The following is a 21,566-nucleotide window of genomic DNA, read 5'->3' on the forward strand; positions in this document are numbered from 1 at the left end:
TCAATATAATTTTATACTATATTATATACACAGCAGCCCCTGCCATGCAATAGGACTGAGTATTTCTATGCATTTCTTCCTTCCTGGCTACATGGAAGGCTCACTGCTTGAAACTCACTGTGCAACTAAATAGAGCACTTGTCTGAAAATGCTCACTTATAAACAGATCTGCTGTTGGCAGGTGCATTTTCCAGCTGCCAAAGCCCTTTTTACAATTTAATCCAGACAAATGTAACGAGGACAAAGGAAGACTGATTAATGCCAGTGGAACAACGTAATAAATCTAGGGATGTAATAATTCCTTTTCTTGGACGCATCAGGAATAAGGGACACACTAACAATGCACATTATAGGTCAATCTCATCTCTGATGTAACTGTATTAAATTTGGTGGAGTTTCACCAGGGATGAATTTGGCCCTACATGTTGTAAAATTGAAGGAGAAAATTTTATTACTGTTAAAGGCAAAGCAAAACATGCAAAGTTTTAAACACAGACAATACTGTAATACACAGCAGCCACTAAGAAGAATTTCCATGAGTAGAAAGTGCATCTTCCAGTGCATTTCTACAGCTGTCAGCACTGAGGTTGCTAATCATGTTGACTAATAAACGGTAACAAGGGTAATATCAATCATTAAGAATAACTGCAATTGTTTTGATTAAATCAATCCCAGTCTATGTATAGAAAGCACATTCTAGTTAGTGGCAATAGGTCAAGAAAAACAAGCAATGTTAGTGGGGGATGGAGGGCACTCACCTCAGCAATCTTTAGCACTGAACTTCCATTCAGGTCAAATGTGGAGGTGTACGTGATACAGAGCAAAACCTTGAACACAGACAGGGGGAAAGCACAAGAGCTTTAGGTTCATCCACCATTTCTAGTTTGTGGTTGAGTTTTTATATTGTCTATTGTGTTCCCGAATAACTTTTTCTTCATCATACCCTTTTAGACACAACTCCTTCCATTTTCCACAGCAGTAATTACTAGGGTTGGGGAGGGCAATGAAGTTGCTGACTGGTTCCTGCTTGGAAAATTGTGACTGTTGACCCAAAAAGAAAAGAGTCACCGCAACCACAGATGTTATGTTGCTCTATATGAACATGCCTTTCAGAGAGGAAGGATGGTCCAGTAGTTTGGATATTACCTGGGACTTGAAAAATCCAGGTTCAATTCCCTGGCCTGCCACTCACTGATTTCCTGTGTCAGCTTGGGAAAATCACTTAGTTTCTCTGTGACTTAGTGCCCCATCTGTACCCTATCTAACAGGGACAGAGTCGGGATAAACACATTAAAGATTGTAAAGCACTCGATACTATGGGAAGCGAGGAGCCATGCAAATAAATATGAAAGAAAGCAGTGAGCAATTTAGAAACCAGTTCTTACATTGGCATCGGTTTAAAAAATGATTTACAATCAGTAACTTTAATCCATAAAAGATCCCTGCCAAGAAGGAAAATAGAAAAGGGAGGGTCTTGAAAGGACTGGGGAGGCTTAAAGGGATCCCCTTTGTCTGACAATATTTTCATCTTATTATTTGTACTACACTGATGTCTAGAGGATCAAAATCCCATTGTCTAGGCACTGTACCAACACCTAGAAAGAAACCACCTTCTAACCAGCCTAGATTTGCTCATGATTATTTGTTCCTGTGCCAACATTGTCCTTCAGCTTAAATAGCTCTTCATCTCCCTGGTAGTTATCCTCCCCCCAGTATATTTACTGGGAACTCCAAATATGGGAGAAAGATTCCTCCATGCAGCTCACTTGCACCTGACACAAAAATAATCCATTACCGGAGGTAAGTGCAGGGAATTTAAGCTTTGGTACTAAGGATCCTTTGATCATCATCTGTCAGCTCTTATAGGTACAGAGGAAAAACCCATCTGTAGAAAAATGTGTCATTTTCCCCTGAGCATACAAATGTCTGCATCCTCCTAAGCATTCACTTGCCTGTCAGCCTGAAAAATGCTTGTGTTCTTTGCACTCAGAAACACAATGGATCTTTAAAAATGATATGGGATATAACTCTAAACACCACCAGAGCACAGAAATGGACAAGTTTGATTTCATGCATTTATAATTTGCCCTACCAACGAGATACCCTAATTTAAAAAAACATCTGCAAACAAGTCAGAAAGATCCAGAAGCTAAACCTTGTTAGCCAATACATATATGTTAGGTGTAGTATATATTACATTAATTGATATTATATGCATGGCAGTAATAGGATATACACGTGTTGGGAAATTATGCTAATTTAACAGATTATGCTCTTCCCACAATTCGGTTAATCCATATAAAATATCTCACAATACTTTGCAAAGCTGACGTTAGCTTTAGCATTAGAAAATAGGAAACTTGTCAAAGCAAAGATGCATGAATACTTTGTACCAAGCACAGTTAGGGTGTACTTTCACGGCTCATCAACACTTGGAATGTAGTATTCAAAATGAGACATAGGAAAGTATAGGGACATAGATTCACGGATCAATACCTGGAATACCAGTACCTGAAATGAAGACAAGGAAGGTACAGAACAACAAATTAAGGAATTGGTACGAACAGGTGGGTTGGATTTTAGTGACATATAGAAAGTTTTGTAACTTATAAAATCATACTACAAATACCATACTATACTATTTTACATATGTGTAAAATCATACTTATAAATAGCTGAAAAGCATATCTTTGAAGTACCATCTTCTGTGTAAGGTGAGCAAGCTGAGAGAATTTGCATCCTGGAAAGAGGGTATGTATTTCTCCTTTTCTCATTGTACTGCTTTGTCTTCGGACAATACATTTAGCTAAATTCAGGTATTTAGTCTCTTGAACATTTTAAGAATGGACCATGAGAGTCGTCAAGCAATTGGCTATACCTTTGAGTCAATAACCTTAATCTAGAGAAGCGGAGATTGGAATTAAATCCTCAAGACCAGACAAGTAGGAATTACTGAATTTCAAAGTCCTTCACCAATATTATTTTCTCAAACCCTCAGCCCTTTCTAAATATGAGCTGAATACTGTAGATAAATGCCAGAGACCCAGGAGAATGGAATAGGAAGGAACAGAATAGTCTTGTGACGCACAGGAATTCTGGATTCTATTCTCAGCTCTTTCAAATTTGCTGTCCAACATTGAGTAAATCAATTAGACTTTCTATGTCTTAGTTTCCGCATTTGTACAATAATATTTCCTCACCTCACAGAAGTGTTGTAATGCTTAGTGTCTGTAAAGTGCCTTTAGATTATCAGATGCAAGTTGCTCAGTATCATTATTTCCTGGTGTTGCCAAGAAATACAACCCTCTCTGGGTACCTTCAAGATATTAACAGTATCATGTTTTACTCATCTTGACAGAAACATCTCCTGAATTTGGGTGCTGGGACACACATCCTCAGCACTAAGTGGATAAACAAGGAAAAGACAGAAGAAAATGGTACTCCTCAGCACTCCCACAAAACAAATAATAAAGAATATTGTAAAAAAGAAAGTAACATTCAGAAGAGTTCAGATACTCCACCCAGATATACCCATTTCATTGATGGGTGAATTCTGTACATGATTTGGTACGCCATAAACATATTCCATAACTGTTCATTACTGGAGTCACAGCACCTTTCACTTGAAGCCTCTTGCTCTGCTTATAGCTGGAGACGGGATGAACTGCCAGATGGATCACTGGTCTGATCTGGCAATTCCTGTGTTCCTGTCTCATACAGATGTAGTATTTCACATGCCACGGGTCTCCAAAAGGTGTGCATCTTAAACACCCACAACTGAATATCTGGTCCACAATTTGCAAAATGCTATTGTATCCTTTAGAATACAAAGCCATACGTCAATGTGAGGTACAGTTTTTTCCCTGGCACTAAGGACACGCAGCACCCCTTGCGTGCTTTGTGTGATTTCTCTGCTCTTTTATGGCAGCTCAGCCAAATATAGCTTTGTAAAAGATTTCGTGCTTTGTAGAACATTTAATTGTAACAGCATTCTGTGAAACACAAGGGAATATATCCCATAACCATGTATTCTTATGAGGCTCTGCTTACTCAAATGAGGATTCCTATTTCTTCGCCCTCATTTAATTCTCTCTCCATATTCTGCCCTTAAATGGCTGCAATTTGCGCAGGCAGGAAATGTGTCTAGTCTTTCCTGTCAGAAATGCCAGTGAGCCTCAAGTAGTTGGCAACTGACTCAGTTTCTGGTATAGGGGGTCAGACACAAAACATGACAAATGTGATCAGCTGGTTGCTGATGAAGAGGTGACAATGAAAACATGTTTTGAAACAACAGGGCGTTCAAGCAAAAGTAGATTTGACTACTAATAATTTGTAGGGTTAAATTTACAACAGAAGGGGGAAGCCACTCTCTCACACAGGCTGTGGGCCCCACTGTCTTCTAAGGCCTTGTCTACTGACAAAAAAACAGTATAGTTAAGGTTGTCCCTCCCCGCCCCACCCCCCAGTGTGGATGCAATGATACCAGTATTGAATGCTTACGGGGAACAAGCTATACTGGTATAAGCACTTCAGTACTGATATAATTGTGTCCACATGAGGGGTTGTACTGGTAAAACTATTCTGATTAAAAAAAAATCACACCCCTAACTGAGATAGTTATACTGTGTTCAAAATCTGTATGCCAACTTGGATTTGTCAAGAACAAATCATGTCAAACCAACTTAATAGAGGGGAACAAGACTTGTGGATAGGGTGGTAGCCGTACATGTGATATATCTCAACTTTAGTAAGGCTTCTGCTATCATCTCGCATGACCTTTTCAAACAATCTAGAGAAATACAGCTTAGACAAACCTACTATATGTGGTTGCATAACTGGTTGGAAAACTGTATTCAGAGAGTAGTTATCAATGGTTTACAGCCAAGCTGGAAGGGCATATCGAATGGGATCCCACAGGGATCTGTCCTGGGTCCGGTTCTATTCAATATCTTCAGATATGAAGTGGATAATGGCATAGAGAGTACATTTATAAAGTTTGTAGGTGACACCAAACTGGAAGGGGTTGCCAAACCTTTGGAGGACAAGATTAGAATACAAAATTGTCTTGACAAACTGGAAAAATGGTCTGAAATAAATAGAATGAAATTCAATAAGGACAAATGCAAAGTACTCCACTTAGGAAGAAATAATCAATTGCACTAATACAAATGGGGAATGTTTACGTAGGAAGGAGTACTGCAGAAAAAGACCTGAGAGTTATAGTGGATCACAAACTAAATAGGAGTCAACAATGTAATATTGTTGCAAAAAAAGCAAACATCTTTTTGGGATGTATTAGCAGGAGTGTTGTAAGCAAGACACGAAAAGTAATTCTTCCACTCTATTCAGTACTGATAAGGCCTCAACTGAAGTATTCTGTTCAGTTGTGGCACCATACGTCAGGAAATTGAGGAAAGTCCAGAGAAGAGCAACAAAAATGATTAAGGTCTAGAAAAAACATGCGTATGAGGAAAAATTGAAAAAAAAAAATAGATTTATTTAGTCTGGAGAAGAGAAGGCTGAGGGTGGCCATAAATTCAGTCTTCAAGTACATAAAAGGTTGTCATAAAGAGGAGGGTGATAAATTGTTCTCCTTACCCAGGACAGGACAAGAAGTAATGGGCTTAAATTGCAGCAAGGAAGATTTAGGTTAGACATTAGGAGAAAAACTTCTTAACTGTCAGGGTAGTTAATCAATAAAACAAATTACCCAGGGAGTTGTGGGATCATCATCATCATCAGGGGAGGCTTTTAAGAACAGTTTTGACAACCACTTGTCAGGGATGAACTAGAATCTATAATACACCTCTATCTCAATATAACGCTGTCCTCGGGAGCCAAAAAATCTTACCGCGTTATAGGTGAAACCGCGTTATATTGAACTTGCTTTGATCCACTGGAGTGCGCAGCCCCGCACCCCGGAGCGCTGCTTTACCGCATTATATCCGAATTCGTGTTATATCGGGTCGTGTTATATCGAGGTAGTGGTGTACTTAGTCTTGCCTCAGTGGAGGGGACTGGACTAGATGACCCATTGAGGTCCCTTCCAGTCCTACATTTCTACAACTCTATGTAGACTAGACCTAAAATAGAAAAGATGGTCTTTTGACTAAAGCCGAGGACTAGTCAGGAGTTCTGATTCTTTTCCCAGCCCTGCTGCAGGCTTCTTTTGTGACCCCGGCCAAGTCAGATAACCTGCAACTTTTCTACCTGAGGCTTAGGTCACGAATGCTCTTGGAGGTTTTAGATGGAAGGTGTTATAGAAATGCAAATTATTAGTGAGTTACAAATTATTATTTAGATCTACTAAAGACACTGCTAAGCTACTTATCTCCACCTAACATGCTCCAGCCACAGACTAAATATGTTAAACACAAAACACAGGCAGATTCTGTTCTGAAAAGAAATAATGTGCATTTCACTGGGCCATGACATTTTACCTTGGCAACGAATGGTTGTGAAAGTGTAAAACAGACTACCAGGCAATTTCTAGTGGCATCTTTCATAACAAAAAACATTCTTTCCTAGTATATCAAGGTGGACATTAGAAAGTAAAGTACAACGATGAGAGAAGCTAGAGTGAAGGAGCCTCACACAGTTAGGAGAGCCTGAAAAGAAACAATCTTATAAATAAGGAATATTGTTACTGCAGTGATTCCTGCGAAGTCAGACAGGTTCTATGATCTTGTAAAGGTTCTGATCAAATCTGATTTCTAGCAATGGGTGACCCATAATGAAAACTGTTCATTTTAATTATTGGTGGAGCTCTGCCCGTCATGGAACAAGAAATACTGTCTTTCTCCCCAGAGCCCAGGATACAAATGGTATTACAAGGCAATATCAAACTGCATGCACAGATGCGTTTTCACAATGGGCAAAGGGAAAAAATAATTGCTTTTTGTAATAAACTGAAAGTCACTTTTCACAGAAGGACTTTACTGAATAAAAAGAGGGTCACTTTAATTGGAATTGCAATTTCTACCCTGCAGTGCATTGCAGTCAGACAATGAGTGGGAGAAAGTAAGTACTACCCCCATTTTACAGATGGGGAAGGTGGGTGAGAGAGGATAAAAATTCCGAAGTTCACTTAAGTCCAATGAGACATAGGTGCTTTTTAAAAGGTTACCCAGGGAGATCAAGTGACTTGCCGAAGGTCCCACAGGAATGTCTGTGACAGAGCTGGGAAGTTAGACCAGATCTTCTGAGTCCCACTCCAGAGCCATATCCACAAGACCAATAGGGTCCTCCACTATTAAATTTAATTATCATTATTTTTTGGGGTGGGGGGAAAGGGAGGGTATGGAAACTGGTTTTCTGTAGTGCTAGGATCTGAATACCTGTTAATAAGTATGAACCTTTCTGCAAAGAAACGCAACCAGGAAACATCTTGATAGCTGATGGAATATCTATTAGTTTGATCATACAGGTTTCTCTGGTCTTGTAAGGAAAACAACAGCAAAAAAAATGAAGAAGTGCCTTAATGACTCTATATGGATTATGCAATCCTGTATCATTGTATACAGCATGGCAGCTTCTAATTCTGGGGAGGTTGAAGACAGTGGTTCCCCATGAATCAGCAGTGCTGTGAAAGGCTTGGTTATCAGTAGGAATTGGTGTTCTGGGTTATGAATGCACCACGGTTTCAGACAAAGACTCATATCAGGTGTGGAATAATCTCACAAATTGTAAGTGATGACATGCTGAATGTTCCCAGAAGAACATGCTCACTAATTCACTGGACTAAAAACTACCACTGAAAACTACTTAAGTGTGAAACTTCTGCTTATGTAGCACAGGGGTAGGAGGGAAGGAAATAATTTAGGGCAGTGGCTCTCAAACTTTTGTATTGGTGAACCCTTTCACATAGCAAGCCTCTGAGTGCGACCCCCCTTATAAATTAAAAACACTTTTTAATATATTTAACACCATATAAATGCTGGAGGCAAAGCAGGGTTTCAGGTGGAGGCTGACAGCTCGTGACCCCCCATGTAATAACCTCGCAACCTCCTGAGGGGTCCCGACCCCCAGTTTGAGAACCCCTGATTTAGGGCAATCACTTAATAGATATTTTGCAAGTTTTTTTAATGGCTCTGGCAGTGGCTTTTGTCTTCAAAATACGATACTCTAATGTAGGGAGGATTATAAAAAGCTGACTGGCAAAGCCAGGATGAGGTATTCTGCTTAACCAGCTATAGTAATATTTGTATATATCATGTTACTCCATAAATTAAATGACAGTTAAATTACAAGCAAAACCAAAGCAATCACAAGAAAAACTATAAGAAAGACAAATGAATTCCATTACCAAATGGAAAAACTCAGAGCCAGACTCTTGTGCCACTCCTCATGTTCATGTTGAGCAGTACTACCTGGGTAGTTCCACTAAGTAGGGGTATCCATGAAACCACTCATGGCATTAGGTATGAGTCAGCATGATTAGAATCTGGCCCTATAAGGGCAACAGAAACCAACACAGATAATAAGAGATAAAAAGGAAAACGACAGTTAGACAATAGGCTTTTTAAAAATACAAAAAGGGGAGAATAGTAAAACCAACCAGAAAGAAGTAAAAAGAAAAATGAGAGAAGCAAAAAGTAATAGCTAGTGGCAAACTGCAGAAAAACAAAGGGGAAATTAAAAAATATATAGCGGCGGGGCCCCCCGGGGGGGGGGGGGGTAAGTGGGGCAATTTGCCCTAGGCCCTGGGCCCTGCAGGGGCCCCCACGAGAATGTCGGAGGCTCCCCCCTGCCTCCGCCTTTGCCTTCCCCGATCCCCCCGCCGCCTCAGTGCGCTGTGACCAGGAGCAGCCCTGGACAGCACTGCAGTGGCGTGGCTCAGGCGGGGCCTGAAATCCTCCCGCTCGGAGCCGCGTGGTAAGGGGGCGAGCTCTGGTGGGCCGAGGGGCAGGACCTCCTGGACGCGGCGCGCTGAGGCTCTGGGAGAGATGGGAGGCGGGGGTAAGCAGCATGGTAAGCCCCTCTGAGCTGGACACCCCCTAGCCCTGACCCCCCCAGCTCCAAGCTCAGCCCCTCTGAGCCGGGCACCCCCCGACCCAGAGCCCAGCTCCCCACCCAGCCCTGGGCAACAGTAGTGCCACCCCCAGGCAGCGACAGCCCATTGGCACCAACCATCACCATCACCCAGCGACAGCCCATTATGTAATTGCAAATGTATACATACCATTAAAGCATTTAATGTTTTTAAATATATTTAGTGTATTTTCAAATTATTAAAAATTAATTTTTGAATGTATTTCACTGGGTTTTTTTACATTTCCAAATACATTACTATAGTATTGCAACTTTTTTTATGGAAGGGGCCCCCGAAATTGCTTTGCCCCAGGCCCCCAAATCCTCTGGGCGGCCCTGTATAGAGGATCAAAGAAACCATTGAGCTACTTTACAATGAATGAACATAACTGTCTTATTCCACAGGGGATCACATTTGAGAGAGAGAGAGAGAGAGAGAGAGAGAGAAACAACAAGCAATTTGTTTCCTCCTGTTTTTAATGCTACTGAATGTTGTTTATTTTAAAAAGCAATTAGTATAATAAAAAGATTTTGCAAGAGATAGAAAAGACAGGGTAAGGAAAGGGATTGTCATTGACAGGCAGGCAATAGTGGCCAAAACATTAAAAACATGTGATAGAGGTACACCTCTACTCCAATATAACGCGGCCCGATATAACATGAATTCAGATATAACGCAGTAAAGCAGTGCTCCAAGGGGGGAGAAGGGGGGGCCTGCGCACTCTGGAGGATCAAAGCAAGTTCAATATAACTCAGTAAGATTTTTTGGCTCCTGAGGACAGCGTTATATCGGGGTAGAGGTGTATTCCTGATGTATTAAGATCATTTTATTATGCCACACAATAAATGTCACAATAATAATGTCAGTGAACCTTTCCAAGTTGTCCTAACAATTCTGTGGGCACATGTTATAAGGATGTCTTTTTCTTTCTTTCATTGTGATCACAAATAAACAAACAATAAAGCTGAGGTTACATGAATCCAAGAGAAAATATGAAAGTATTAAGGGAAAAAAAAAAAATCACATGGATCTCTATCAAAAGGTAAGTCATTTGCAATCACATGTTTATATGTCCCACGAATGTATGTGATAATATAGCATGGTGTGGTCTGTTTAGCGTCTATGTTACCTGGTGTATTGTAAACAGTAACAATTCTGCTAAAGAGGAGACATGGCTGAGCCTACTAGAATTACCATTCGAAAGTGGTCAGCTGGAAAAAACTGAGGGTAGCCTGAAGGCTGCTCTATGTCATGCGTTTGAACAGAACTGGTGCCTGGCAGCCAGGCTATACCCATGGGTCTGACCCAGAGAACTTTCAAAGTGAAAGGGATTATGGATGGTGAACCTCAGGAAATAGTTTTAGGACCTCTGTTATGAGCAGGAAGGTCTATATTGTTATTTTTAGCCCCATAGCATTAGCCCTGTGAGCCTGAGTCTGTAGAGCCAGGCTCTGAGTCTCACTGCCGTGAAGGCTTTTTTGCAGTGTAGACATAGCCGGAGTTATACTTCCTTCCCAGGGCTGACGGAGTTCAGCGCAGTCCCTCACATAGGGCTAGAGGTAAAGTCTCAATCTTACCCTTAATGTTCTTTTGATGTAATTTTTTTTGCATGGGGTATGTATTAAATGGGGACAAAATAATGCGATCTTAAGACTATACATTTCAAATACAAGTGTAAGGATATGAAAGTGCTGACGTTCTCATTGTAATATTAACATGCCAACATTGCACATTGATACCAGACACCTCTGTGTTCTTGGGGGAACCAGGGTGCAGTATCCAGCCTGACTCATGAAAGACACCCTCCCACCCCCCATCAGAGGAAGAAAACTTGCAGAGAGCAGTAAAGGGCATTGGGAGACACACCTAGACCCCTCCTGACAAGGGTGACAAGATTAAGACATCTCCATTAGCATACAGAATGGAGAGCAGACACAACTCCCCTAGCCTCATCTGCATAAAAAATGGGACAGGAAGACATCTCAATTTGCATACAGAATGGAGAACAGAGAACCACACTGAATTCTGGGACCAGAAAAAGCAGGGAAGCACTGCATCCTGGGAATCTCTGCTCCAGATGCTAATGAACCTACGCCTGCACACACACCCAGCTCAGCAGTTATCAGACTAATTCTAGTAATGAATCCTTAATTGATATCCAAATACTGAAGCAGCCTAGTTGCATTGTGAGCTCCCTGGAAGAAAACACCATCCATAGCCAAGAGTGATCAGCTCCTATTGTCAAGTCTAAAGAAAACCCTTGAGTCATCAGTTTACCTATAAACAAATCTAGTGTTTTCCCTTGAACTATTGTATTTTCTCTACAAAAATCCCTATTCACCCTCTAGTCAGGGTTCTGATGCTTAGATCCAAACTATGCATCAGTTCCACTGGAACTCCATCTCCTGACTGATCGTGCTAGGGGCTCTACCTGTCTCCAGCATTCAGGACCCTCATCTACCCCCATCATCTGGGAACCCTGACCAGTTCAAGCCTCATGGAATGGGTGAGACCCCCGCCCTTCTCTCTCTCTGTTTTCCTTTCTACCTTAGCTATTAACCTTTAATTATGTATGTTATGTTGGTTTAGTCCTCCTTGTGTAGTTATTACTATTATTCAATAAATAACTTTTATGGTTAAGTTGGTTGCTTCTCTCTCTCTTGCTAAACTTTACTCTTTTGTGTTTTTAGCTTCCCCCATTCACTCTACAGCAACGCTTCTTTTACCTAAGCTAAAGATCCTTGCAGCGCCCAAAATACTGTGGGGTTTGCTCATCTAGTAGGTTACTGCCAGTACAATTGTGTTGCGGGAGTAGGGTGACCAGACAGCAAGTGTGAAAAATCGGGATGGGGGGGGGTAATAGGATCCTATATAAGAAAAAGACCCCAAAATCGGGACTGTCCCTATAAAATCAGGACATCTGGTCACCCTATGGGGGAGTGGGGATAGGGACGTGCTGAAACTGGGACGCATAAGGGTAACAGCTTGAAAGTGCTGCTTGACCCAGTCCATGGAGCCCAGGGGCATATAAGGAGAGTCAGCTTGAAAGTGCTGCTTCCTCCAGCCCAGTGAGTCCAGAGACATATAAGGGGTCAGCTTGACAGTGCTGATTGACCCGGTCCACTCAGACTTGCTCTGTTAATGTATGTGTGGGTGTTCATCCAGCTCTGGGGTGGGAGTAACCCAGCCCTAGGGACCCTAGATCCTGCAGGATAGCTCCATTGGGAGGGGACTTGCAGAAGGGAGAAGTAGAGCTCCATATGAAAACACAAGTGACACAAGCAGTACATTGACAGGATTACAGAACCCCCTTCCCCAGAGGAGTAATCCGAATAAATGAGTATACCCCAAAGTAATGGGCACATCTGGTAACAACATAATGGTCAAATGCTGTTCCCTGCCACACCAGTGCAACCCCACTGGGTTTCAGTCAGTATAAGGCAAGAGAGAGCAGGGAGCAGTATAATAGGGATGGGAGGTACATTCCTGTAGTTACAGCTTCCATCTGGTATAGCTCATCAGTGGTCTCGTCTCAGGTGTCTGCAATGCTGAACAGAGCAAGTGTTTCAGGCCACAAGCTTACACAGATGGGGAACAAGGCCATTCTTCTCTGCAAATGCTTCATAAAAGCACTGACGGACCTACGTTTGCATTTAACCTTACATTAAAAATGTCATGCCGGGTCAGCAGTGAATTCATTTTGGAGTATCAGAGACAGTCACTCTTTGTACCTAACTTCTAGAGATTGAGCCAATAACATGAAATGCTTATTTTGCTCCTTTGTAGTTTTGCTGGTATAAGAAGGTTCATAGGGGACAGAAAATGCATTAGAGAGAAGTAACCCAGGGGGCAGTAATTTAATTGGCTCCATACCCCAAATTGGGGCTGTAAAACTGATGAAGTGTGGTTTTCTTGCCAGGTGCTGCCCATTTCCTCATGGTAGGTGCTTTGGATATGGAGGAAAAAATGCTTCATGTCCTTGAATTGCCATGTATTCATCTGTGGAACCATGAGGCTCCGCATGGACAATGCCAATTGTAGCCTTTAGTGCCTTTCTGCTCTGCTCAGGCTCACTGCTGAATGATAGAATGTTTTTTCACAGTTTGTCTAGGAAGTCTGGTTTGGCCTGAAAGTTAAATCCTAGCAAAATACTGCTCTGAAATAGTCCCTCTAAGGTCAGTCCTGCTGCGATCATTACAGTGGATTGCAGGGCGCTGCAGCCTGAATCCCTTCTCAGGAGGGAGAGGGATTCGGGGCCCAGCCCAGACAGAGGTGAATGCTAGGGGCCCAACACCTAAAGAGATGTACCTTGAACAGAACACGGAAGGGGTCAAAAGTGGTTTCCCGGAAACCGTGACCAGTAGGTGCAAGTTTTGTCTATAATACGTCAATTTTCAGTCAGTTGGCCAGTAGACAACTTAACTGAGGGACGCAAGTGAAGGGGTCATGTGACCACACATACTACACAGGCCATCTCCCACAGTGCAAAGATTTAAAGCACACCTCTAGATGGTAAGGTGGTGAAACAGGCCACTATCTACTTCGGCTCTTTATCCATCACTGTTTTATCTGCTGAACATAGTGAAATTTCACACGATTTCTCTTCCCTCCCCTACTTCCCCGATTCCAGTCTCTCAAAATTAGTTCTTCTGTGAAATTTGATCAATTTTTGCCCCTACCCACCCCCACTTTTTTTTTTTTTCCATTAAACACAAAAATATCACATTTTGACTTTCAAGTTTCAAATCCACCATTTGCTTGGAACAGGACTATCTTTGCTCAGAAACAGATTTGGTTTTGCTGGAATGTATCTGATTTTATGGTGAAATGGACCCGTTTAAGTTTGCGCCAAAATTTTAAGTAGTCTCCCTTTTCATTGCAAATATTTGGCACACTTCTTCTAGTGGGAGAGGGATCATTTCTGTTACAAAAACCACCAAAGGCCCATATGAATTTTTTTTCTGCGCTAATATTATTTCTCTCTCAAATTTAGCTGTTTTAGGGAGTAAAAATGATTGGAATAAAATCCAAGAAAGCACCAAAGTGATATATTATTTAAGAAGAAACTCAATTATAGATTGACAGCAGAGATCAGCAATTGCTTCCTAGTCTGTATGCTCAGTATAGTCTCTCCCTCCTCCCCCTCCCCTCTGTTTACCAAATTACCATTTTTATAGCTCCTGCAATGAATTCCTGTTTTTATGGACAGTGAAATGACTCTTACTCCTACAATAAAACCAGTCATTATATGTATAACGTCTCGAAGAGGCAGCATCAGGAATAATGCACCTTATATACAGTTTAAAACATGGCTGCTTCAATCCAACCTCCTCCTCAATTTAATTATGCTGTGCAAGGAAAGGCACAGTAGCTACATTAAATGTAACCAACTGTATATATCAGAGACACAGAGATATTTCATACACACTGACCCTTAAATACGCACAAATGTGCAGGTTCATCACAAATGTGCAGGTTCATCACAAATGTGCAGGTTCATCACAAACCTTTTCGCTGTCTTATTATTTTAATAAGCTTCTTTATAACTTTTTTAGCCATAAAGTGCAGAATTTAGTAATTCAGAGAAAGATCTGAAGTGTCGCTTCATTCATGCTCTCTCAATATTTCCAGATCAAACACAATCCATTTTATAAATCAAAAGAAGATTATGTCTAACTATCAGCTCTTAAATCTAGAGCTGGTCAGAAACTGGGTATTTTTTGCCCACACACAAAATTTTCACTGAAAATCCCCAAACCCACACATTTTTAGTTTTCTCATGGAAAAAAAAAATCAATTTTTTTTGAGGAAAGCAGACACTCCCCATGAAAGGTTTTGTTTAATCAAAAAAAAAACAAAAAAACAAAAAAACCACCCACCCCAATTCTCCATAAAAAAAAATTTTGAATGGAAAAATCTTATGTAAAACTCTCCCTGGGTTCTGCTTCCTACACCATCACTAGGGCCCTACCAATTTCACAGCCGTGAAAAACATGTCACAGACTGTGAAATCTGCTCTTCCACTTGAAATCTGATCTCCCCGTGCTGCTGGGAGCCTGGGGCTCCTAGCTGCTAATCTGGCTGGGGTGGGGAGCAACAGGAGTTGACTTTCCCTGCACGGCCACTCTTGATGGGCAGATCAGATTGACCTCGAGAGGAAGTGCAGAAATGAGGGTGGCATCTCACTTCTGTGCTGGACCAGCCCGGGAGCTGGGTTCCCAGCTTCTGCCCCTGCCCTCCGCCAACTTCTAGCTAGAGGTTTCCTCCCCCGGCAGCTCCTGCTGGGGCTGGAGACTTCTGCTCCTGGTGGCTGAAGCTGGGGCATCTCGTGCTTGGGGCTTTCACCTCCCGCTGCTCCAGCTGGGGCTTGGGGCAGCCCAGGCTCAAGGTTTCCACCCCCATGGCTCCAGCTGGAGCTCAGGGCTTCAGCCCCTGCGGCTGCATCAGAGCTCAGTGTGCCCAGACTTGGGGCTTCTTCCCCCACAGTTCCTGTCGGGGCTTGGGGTGACCAGGTAGGGGCTACTGCCAATGGGGCTTCTTCCAGGGCTGAGGCACCCATTTTTCTCAGGGGCTCACAAATTGGCCAGGGGCCGTGCCTTAATCTGCCACTGGCCTGGACTAGCAGCTAGAAACCCCAGCACCTACCCACCTCCACCAACCTCCTCTAGCCCAGTCCTGAAGGCAGCACAGAAATGAGGGTGGCAATCTTGGGACCCCCTTTGGACCCAACCCTCATGAACCCATTTTGGGTCAGGACCCCCACAGTTAGAAGGTCTGAAATTGTGAAATTGACCAGTTTAAAAACACTCTGGCCATGAAATTGACCAGAATGGACTGTGAATTTGATGGGGCCCTAATTATGAATGCTCAATCAGATATCAGTATTTTAGAGGCAGAATGATTTGCTGTGGTCTGTACCAAAATTTATGACTGTAGAACTGTAATTTCTATTTTTGGATTTCCCTTATGCATTTAGACAAAGTGAAAGCTGAAATCACAGAAAATGCTGTCTACATTATTGCTGTAGGTTCCCAATACTGTATTAATGGGCAAGTAAAGAGGTACAGAAAAAGGTTGCCTTAAAGCAGTTTTAGCAAAGCTTCATTAAATCTTATGCATGGATTAACAGAGCACTGTCAGTGAAAGCCTATAGAACATGAAAGATAATACAAATCAGAGAGCAGTACATCTAATCCACCAACAAATGTGAATTTGCAGTTGCTGGGAATAAACTAATCTTTACTAAATCAAACAGCAGGTCACTATGGACAACACAAAGACGGGGATTAGCAGAGCCCTTCCTTCCTCTGACCACCCTTTTGTAAACTGTATCCTTTTTTGCAATGCTGCTTGTTTTCAAACCATGCCATGCGATATACTAATCAGTGGCTGCTAACTGCCTTAAGATAAATTTATTTGGGCTCAGAGAAGAAGATGGGGAGCCCTGCCTATTAGAGCTGCAGGAAATATTCAGAGCCTATAACCAGAACATCTTTATCACATTAACTAAGAGTGAAATAATGACTCAAATACTAGAAAAGGTCACCACTGACACTATTTCAGGCAAATGGCTTTCCATCAGAGATGGCCTTAATTAAGTATTTCCATCTCTTGATCATTCCATGCAGCATCTGTCTCAGTAGTTTCAGGTTTTCCATCCCAAATTCTTGTATAGGGTCTAATCCTGCATTCTTTGTGCACCCAAGCTTCTCAGCGACATACTAGAGTTCATTAATTTAACTGAAATTACGAAGAGCAAACAAAAGTGGTGGTGAGAGAGATGGGCACATCTTAAATTGCCAATTGTTACTTTCCAGAATGATTTGCCTGCTATTTTAACAGTACTGCTGTTCCTCCACAGTGTTCAGAAGCATGTGCACCATACTTAAATATAGGATTTTTCTGAGCCTCTCTCCATGACTGTTAAAAAAGAGCATTATGTCTGTTTTGCATTGGGAGGAACCCCCTGATTAATTTCTTATAAAATAATTAGGCTGCAAACTAAATCAGTAGGAAGGTTGGCATTTTACAAATAGACATCACAATAATGTGGTAAGAATGAATATTGCATATGATAAAACTCTGTGCAAAAAAAATTGTCCTTACTCTTTGGAGCTTTCTTGTCTAACACACTTTCCTTTTATATTTAGCTTTACTTGCTTTAGAGCCAGGTAGTAATTTTCTGAGCTAAATTCCTTTTGGGTACCAGCAGACCCAGAAAAGAAAGGTGCTAGTCACTTGTAATATTATCACAAAAGAGAAACAAACTGTTCAGTTTCCTCCTGCACTGCTGACCTGACCATATCTGATAGTATTCTTGTCAACACCGCACATGATCTTGCGAGTAAAGTGGTCTAATTTCATAAGGAAAAAAATGCTACAACCATTTTACAAGCTTTTTGAGCTCAAGACAAAAAAGTCTGTTTGTCTCTAAATTAATCAAGAGCCTTCCCAGAATCTCTTTAGACTCGTGGCTAGTTCTCTGCTAACACTTTCAGTGCCACAAGTACCAGTTGTATAAGGTAGTCCCATACCACCCTAAAAGCTGGATGCATGCTAGCATTTAATTAATTGAAATTAAGATGTGGCCCCTAAAGCTAACACAAGCAATTTCAATTCAACAACACCCTTGTCCTCAGTGCACATGTCAAAAGCCTGAAAACCTCTGCAATGCAGAACGTTAACTAACCTAGTTATTATTTCATTATACAACACATCACATTTGTAATTAGCATTGGTTCAGTTTAATAGCATATACTTAAGGATACCTAGCTCTTATATAATGCTTTGTAGCTCTTAAAGTGCTTTACAAAGGAGCTAAGTAACATCATCTTCATTTTACAGAAGGGGAAACTGAGGCACCCCTGAAATGCCACCAGCAAATCAATGGCACAACCAGGATTTGAACCCCAATCTTCTGAGTTCCAGTCCAGTGCTCCATCCTACAGGCCACATTGCCACCTGTATAAAGATATATACATAGTTGATCTGATTATTGTAAAGTTGTACGAGTTGCTGAATTCGAATGGAGCATGTTCAAGAGTGTATTAGTGTTGTGATGATAGTGGACTAATGCTTGGAGACTATAATATTGTGTTGGGTACAGTTGTTGCCTTATCTCCTGATTTTGTCGCTTTTTAGTGTTTTTGTTATGAGGAAATGTGCTTGAACAACCTTACATTAAATTAACAATATGGGAATAATAGTGAGTCTGTGCCTTAGTATTTCACAGCATAGAATGGGGTTGGAGGTAGAGAAGAAGTGTGAAATGACCCAGCCAGAATAATTACTGAAATAGATCCTGTATCATGCTCACTATATCAATGCATCTTTTTCTAGACAAAGAGCAACAATACCATATGGAGATTATCAGATTTTTAGGCAATCAAAGAACACATGACCTGAGTGCAAAAGTTTGTTGGAGGAAGGGGGCCAGAAAGACATATGCAACCTAACAAAAGCCTTTGTAATTTGCCATATATGCTTGGTGCTGCACAGACATACTCCAGAAAGGTCTTGGATCTTTCATTTCCTTGTGGAACTTTCAGAGCTTTGCAATGGGAAGTTAGGCACTAGGGTGCCAAATATTGGAAAAATTTACATAAGAATCACCCAGTTAACAGTCCATGGAAAAATACTGGTGTTAGACTCAGAGATGAGTCAGTCACCGGGCCTCCGACATTCACAATGATCGAGAAGTGAGACGCGGACTAGGATTTCAAGAGGAGAAACAGTACTCCTAAAGAAGGAAGTGATAGGGAATCCTCATGCACTCATAGAGTTGCCAACTCTGACTGAAGCTATTCTGGGAGATCCCCACCCCCCCCACCCCACACACGATGTAATGTCATTTTCTTAAAATATTCTATTAAAATCTCCTGGATTGCTTTCAATAGTCACCAGGAGATCAATACCAATTCCGGGAGACTCCAGGCCAATCCTGGAGGGTTGGCAACCCTATGCATTCACTCTATATAGGATGGCCTTTACGAAGAGAGACAGTCCACGGTTGGTTTCAGAAGGATTAATATTACTGCCAGCAAATCTCCACCTGAGTTTTGATTAATTTAATCTTGTTTGCTTATTGCAAAGCGGAATTCCATTTTTAATTAAAATTCATAGTTTCCTAGAAGAGATAAGAAGTGCTGATGTGATCCTGCTACATACCAGAGCAACAGGCACTATGAGAGATGAGAGCTTCGAGTTCCTCTTGGCACCTCCATTTTGGACAGTGTATAGCAGGGGATCTGCTTGTGTCCCTAATGGACCAATCCAAAGCCCACGGAAGTCAACGAGAGTCTTTCCACTGACTTCAGAGGACTTTGAATCATGTCCCAAAAGCATATCAGGGACGGAGTTAGTAACAAACATAGGAGTTTAAAATACGATGAAAATAGATCAAGGAAAAAGATAACTCTCCAGAACAAGAGGAATGCAAAAAACTGCAATTAGCTGGGGACATTAGACAATATTAATATACAGTTACTGTAATTAAATGTATTAATATTACTCATTTTTATACATTTTAATGCTGTGTATTTTGTTATCATCAGAAATTACAATTATCCTTTGGGTAATTTCCTTTTTCCTTAAAAAACAAAACAAAACAAAAAAACCTATCAGTGAACCTTAAGTAGTTAATAAATTAATTATTAGATCTAATGAGGTATTCCTATTGTTAATGAGATTTCTTTGTAACACAGTTTGTAATATTTTCTTTAAGTGATACAGGTTACACTTTAAGTGAAACGATGCCCGATTGGCAGCCTTTGAGATTAAGTCCTCTGTTTATCCATAAATCTAGTAAAAAAGTGGGCAGAACAGTATATGTTTACCCACACTATCCAGCTGAGATGCTTCAAATTTGACCTGGAAGGGACCATCTCCGGGAATGAGAGGGTAATTCAGGTACACATTCATGCCCAAATTTCAAAAGTGGCTTCCAGTTTTGTGGCATCCCAGTTTTCCCCTGCCCTCCAGTTTAAATGATTAACTATTGGAACAAACTACCACAGAAAGCAGTGGATTATCCATCTCTTGAAGTCTTCACATTAAGGCTGGATGCCTTTCTGAAAGTTATGCTTTAGCCCAAACAAGTGATTGGCTGAACACAGGGGTAACTTGATGAAATTCTGTGGACTGTGTTATACAGGAGGTCTGACCAGATGAGCTAAGGGCCCCTGCTAGCCATGAAGCAGAGCCGTTACAAAGCATTTTAGTCCCTAGGGCGAGTAAGCATATTTGTGCCCCCTAGAGGTGATGCGTGGGAGAGGGGAGGAGTTCCCAGCCACTTTGCACAAGACAGGAAGCTGGAAATTGGTTGCCACTGGCCACAGAGAATTCCCCTGATAGAAGAGAACCCCCTATCATTGCAGATGTGGGGATTCTTAACCCTGTGCCAGTCCCCTCCCACCACAGAGGGCATGTTGAGGGAGAGAGGGAGGAAGAGATGGAGTGTGTCTGAGGTAGGCAGGATACATAGTTGATCAGTGCTTAGGATCCCTCTTACCAGCTTTAAGTTGCATCAGAGCTGGGGCTTACCCCAATAATGAGGGAGTTGAACCTAGTTCCCTGACAACCCCCACCCATTGCACATCTTCTTTGATAGGCTTCACTCTTCAATTTGTATATGTGTATTGGGTACTGCATACACAAATGATCTTTGCTAGGGGCACAAAGGAAATGATGGGCTTTGAATAAAACAAACAAACAAAGCAGCAATTTGCACAATTGGCCAATATGGAGCAGTTTTAGCAAGGGCCATTTTTAATCCTTCAAGCAGGGGCACCATTCAGTGCTGAAAAACCTCAAAGAAATACAGAAAAGCAAACAAAATCTTTAAGGCAAATGAGTAGGAGTAGTTGGATCTAAGAGAAGAGGTGAGTCAGGTCCTTTGGGCAAATGGTTACATAAATCTTAATTCTTAATATGAGGCGTCTAGACACTGCAGTGTTGGGTGCCTTAAACATACAAAAAGGGCCTCTCTGAACATGTTCCTCAAAGAGTTTCTCCTGGAGTTCCCTTCCTAACAGTAAGCATCTATTTGGAAGAGGATAGTAAAAGAAATTATTTACATCAAGTATAAAATTCACATCTGAAGGACTGGAATCCACCCATCATAGTACTATTGCCTGACAGGAATGCGGTTAACTGAAGTTGATGCTCTAATGTACTTTTAATAAGGGATCATGAGCTGGCATCTGAAATGCCGGTAGTTACTGAAAAGCCTGTTGGCAGGACAGGTCATTTTTTGACATCCTCTCACTTCTGATACAATGGCAGCCACCAACTGAGCATTCTGACTCCTATAGCTAACATCCTGAAGCAGTACAAGTATTTCTAGGAATAAAAGCTTCCTTTAATCACACAAAATGTGGGTGGCTCCCATACACCAGTTCAAAGATATTTTGGGGGTAACCAGCAGGTGCCCAGATAAGTCAAAATTCCCCCCCGGCTTTGGCCAACCACTATTTGTAATCAATTCTTTTAGAAAGAGACAAAGACCAGATACAGAATGTGGTCCAAATTTTCTAAA

The 21,566-nt window shown here is 41.5% G+C and overlaps 1 protein-coding gene across 1 annotated transcript in view; it reads right to left on the reverse strand.

Moving 5' to 3' along the window:
- ARFGEF3 (ARFGEF family member 3) overlaps window positions 1-21,566 on the reverse strand; it is a 118,833-nt gene that overhangs the window by 65,450 nt on the left and 31,817 nt on the right. Inside the window, exon 5 of the mRNA XM_034765559.1 lies at window positions 759-827. Within this exon, the coding sequence (XP_034621450.1) occupies window positions 759-827 (69 nt within the window). The remainder of the gene's footprint in view (window positions 1-758; window positions 828-21,566) is intronic.

The sequence above is a fragment of the Trachemys scripta genome, chromosome 3 (assembly GCF_013100865.1).
Source record: "Trachemys scripta elegans isolate TJP31775 chromosome 3, CAS_Tse_1.0, whole genome shotgun sequence".
In the NCBI taxonomy this organism is placed as follows: domain Eukaryota; kingdom Metazoa; phylum Chordata; order Testudines; family Emydidae; genus Trachemys; species Trachemys scripta.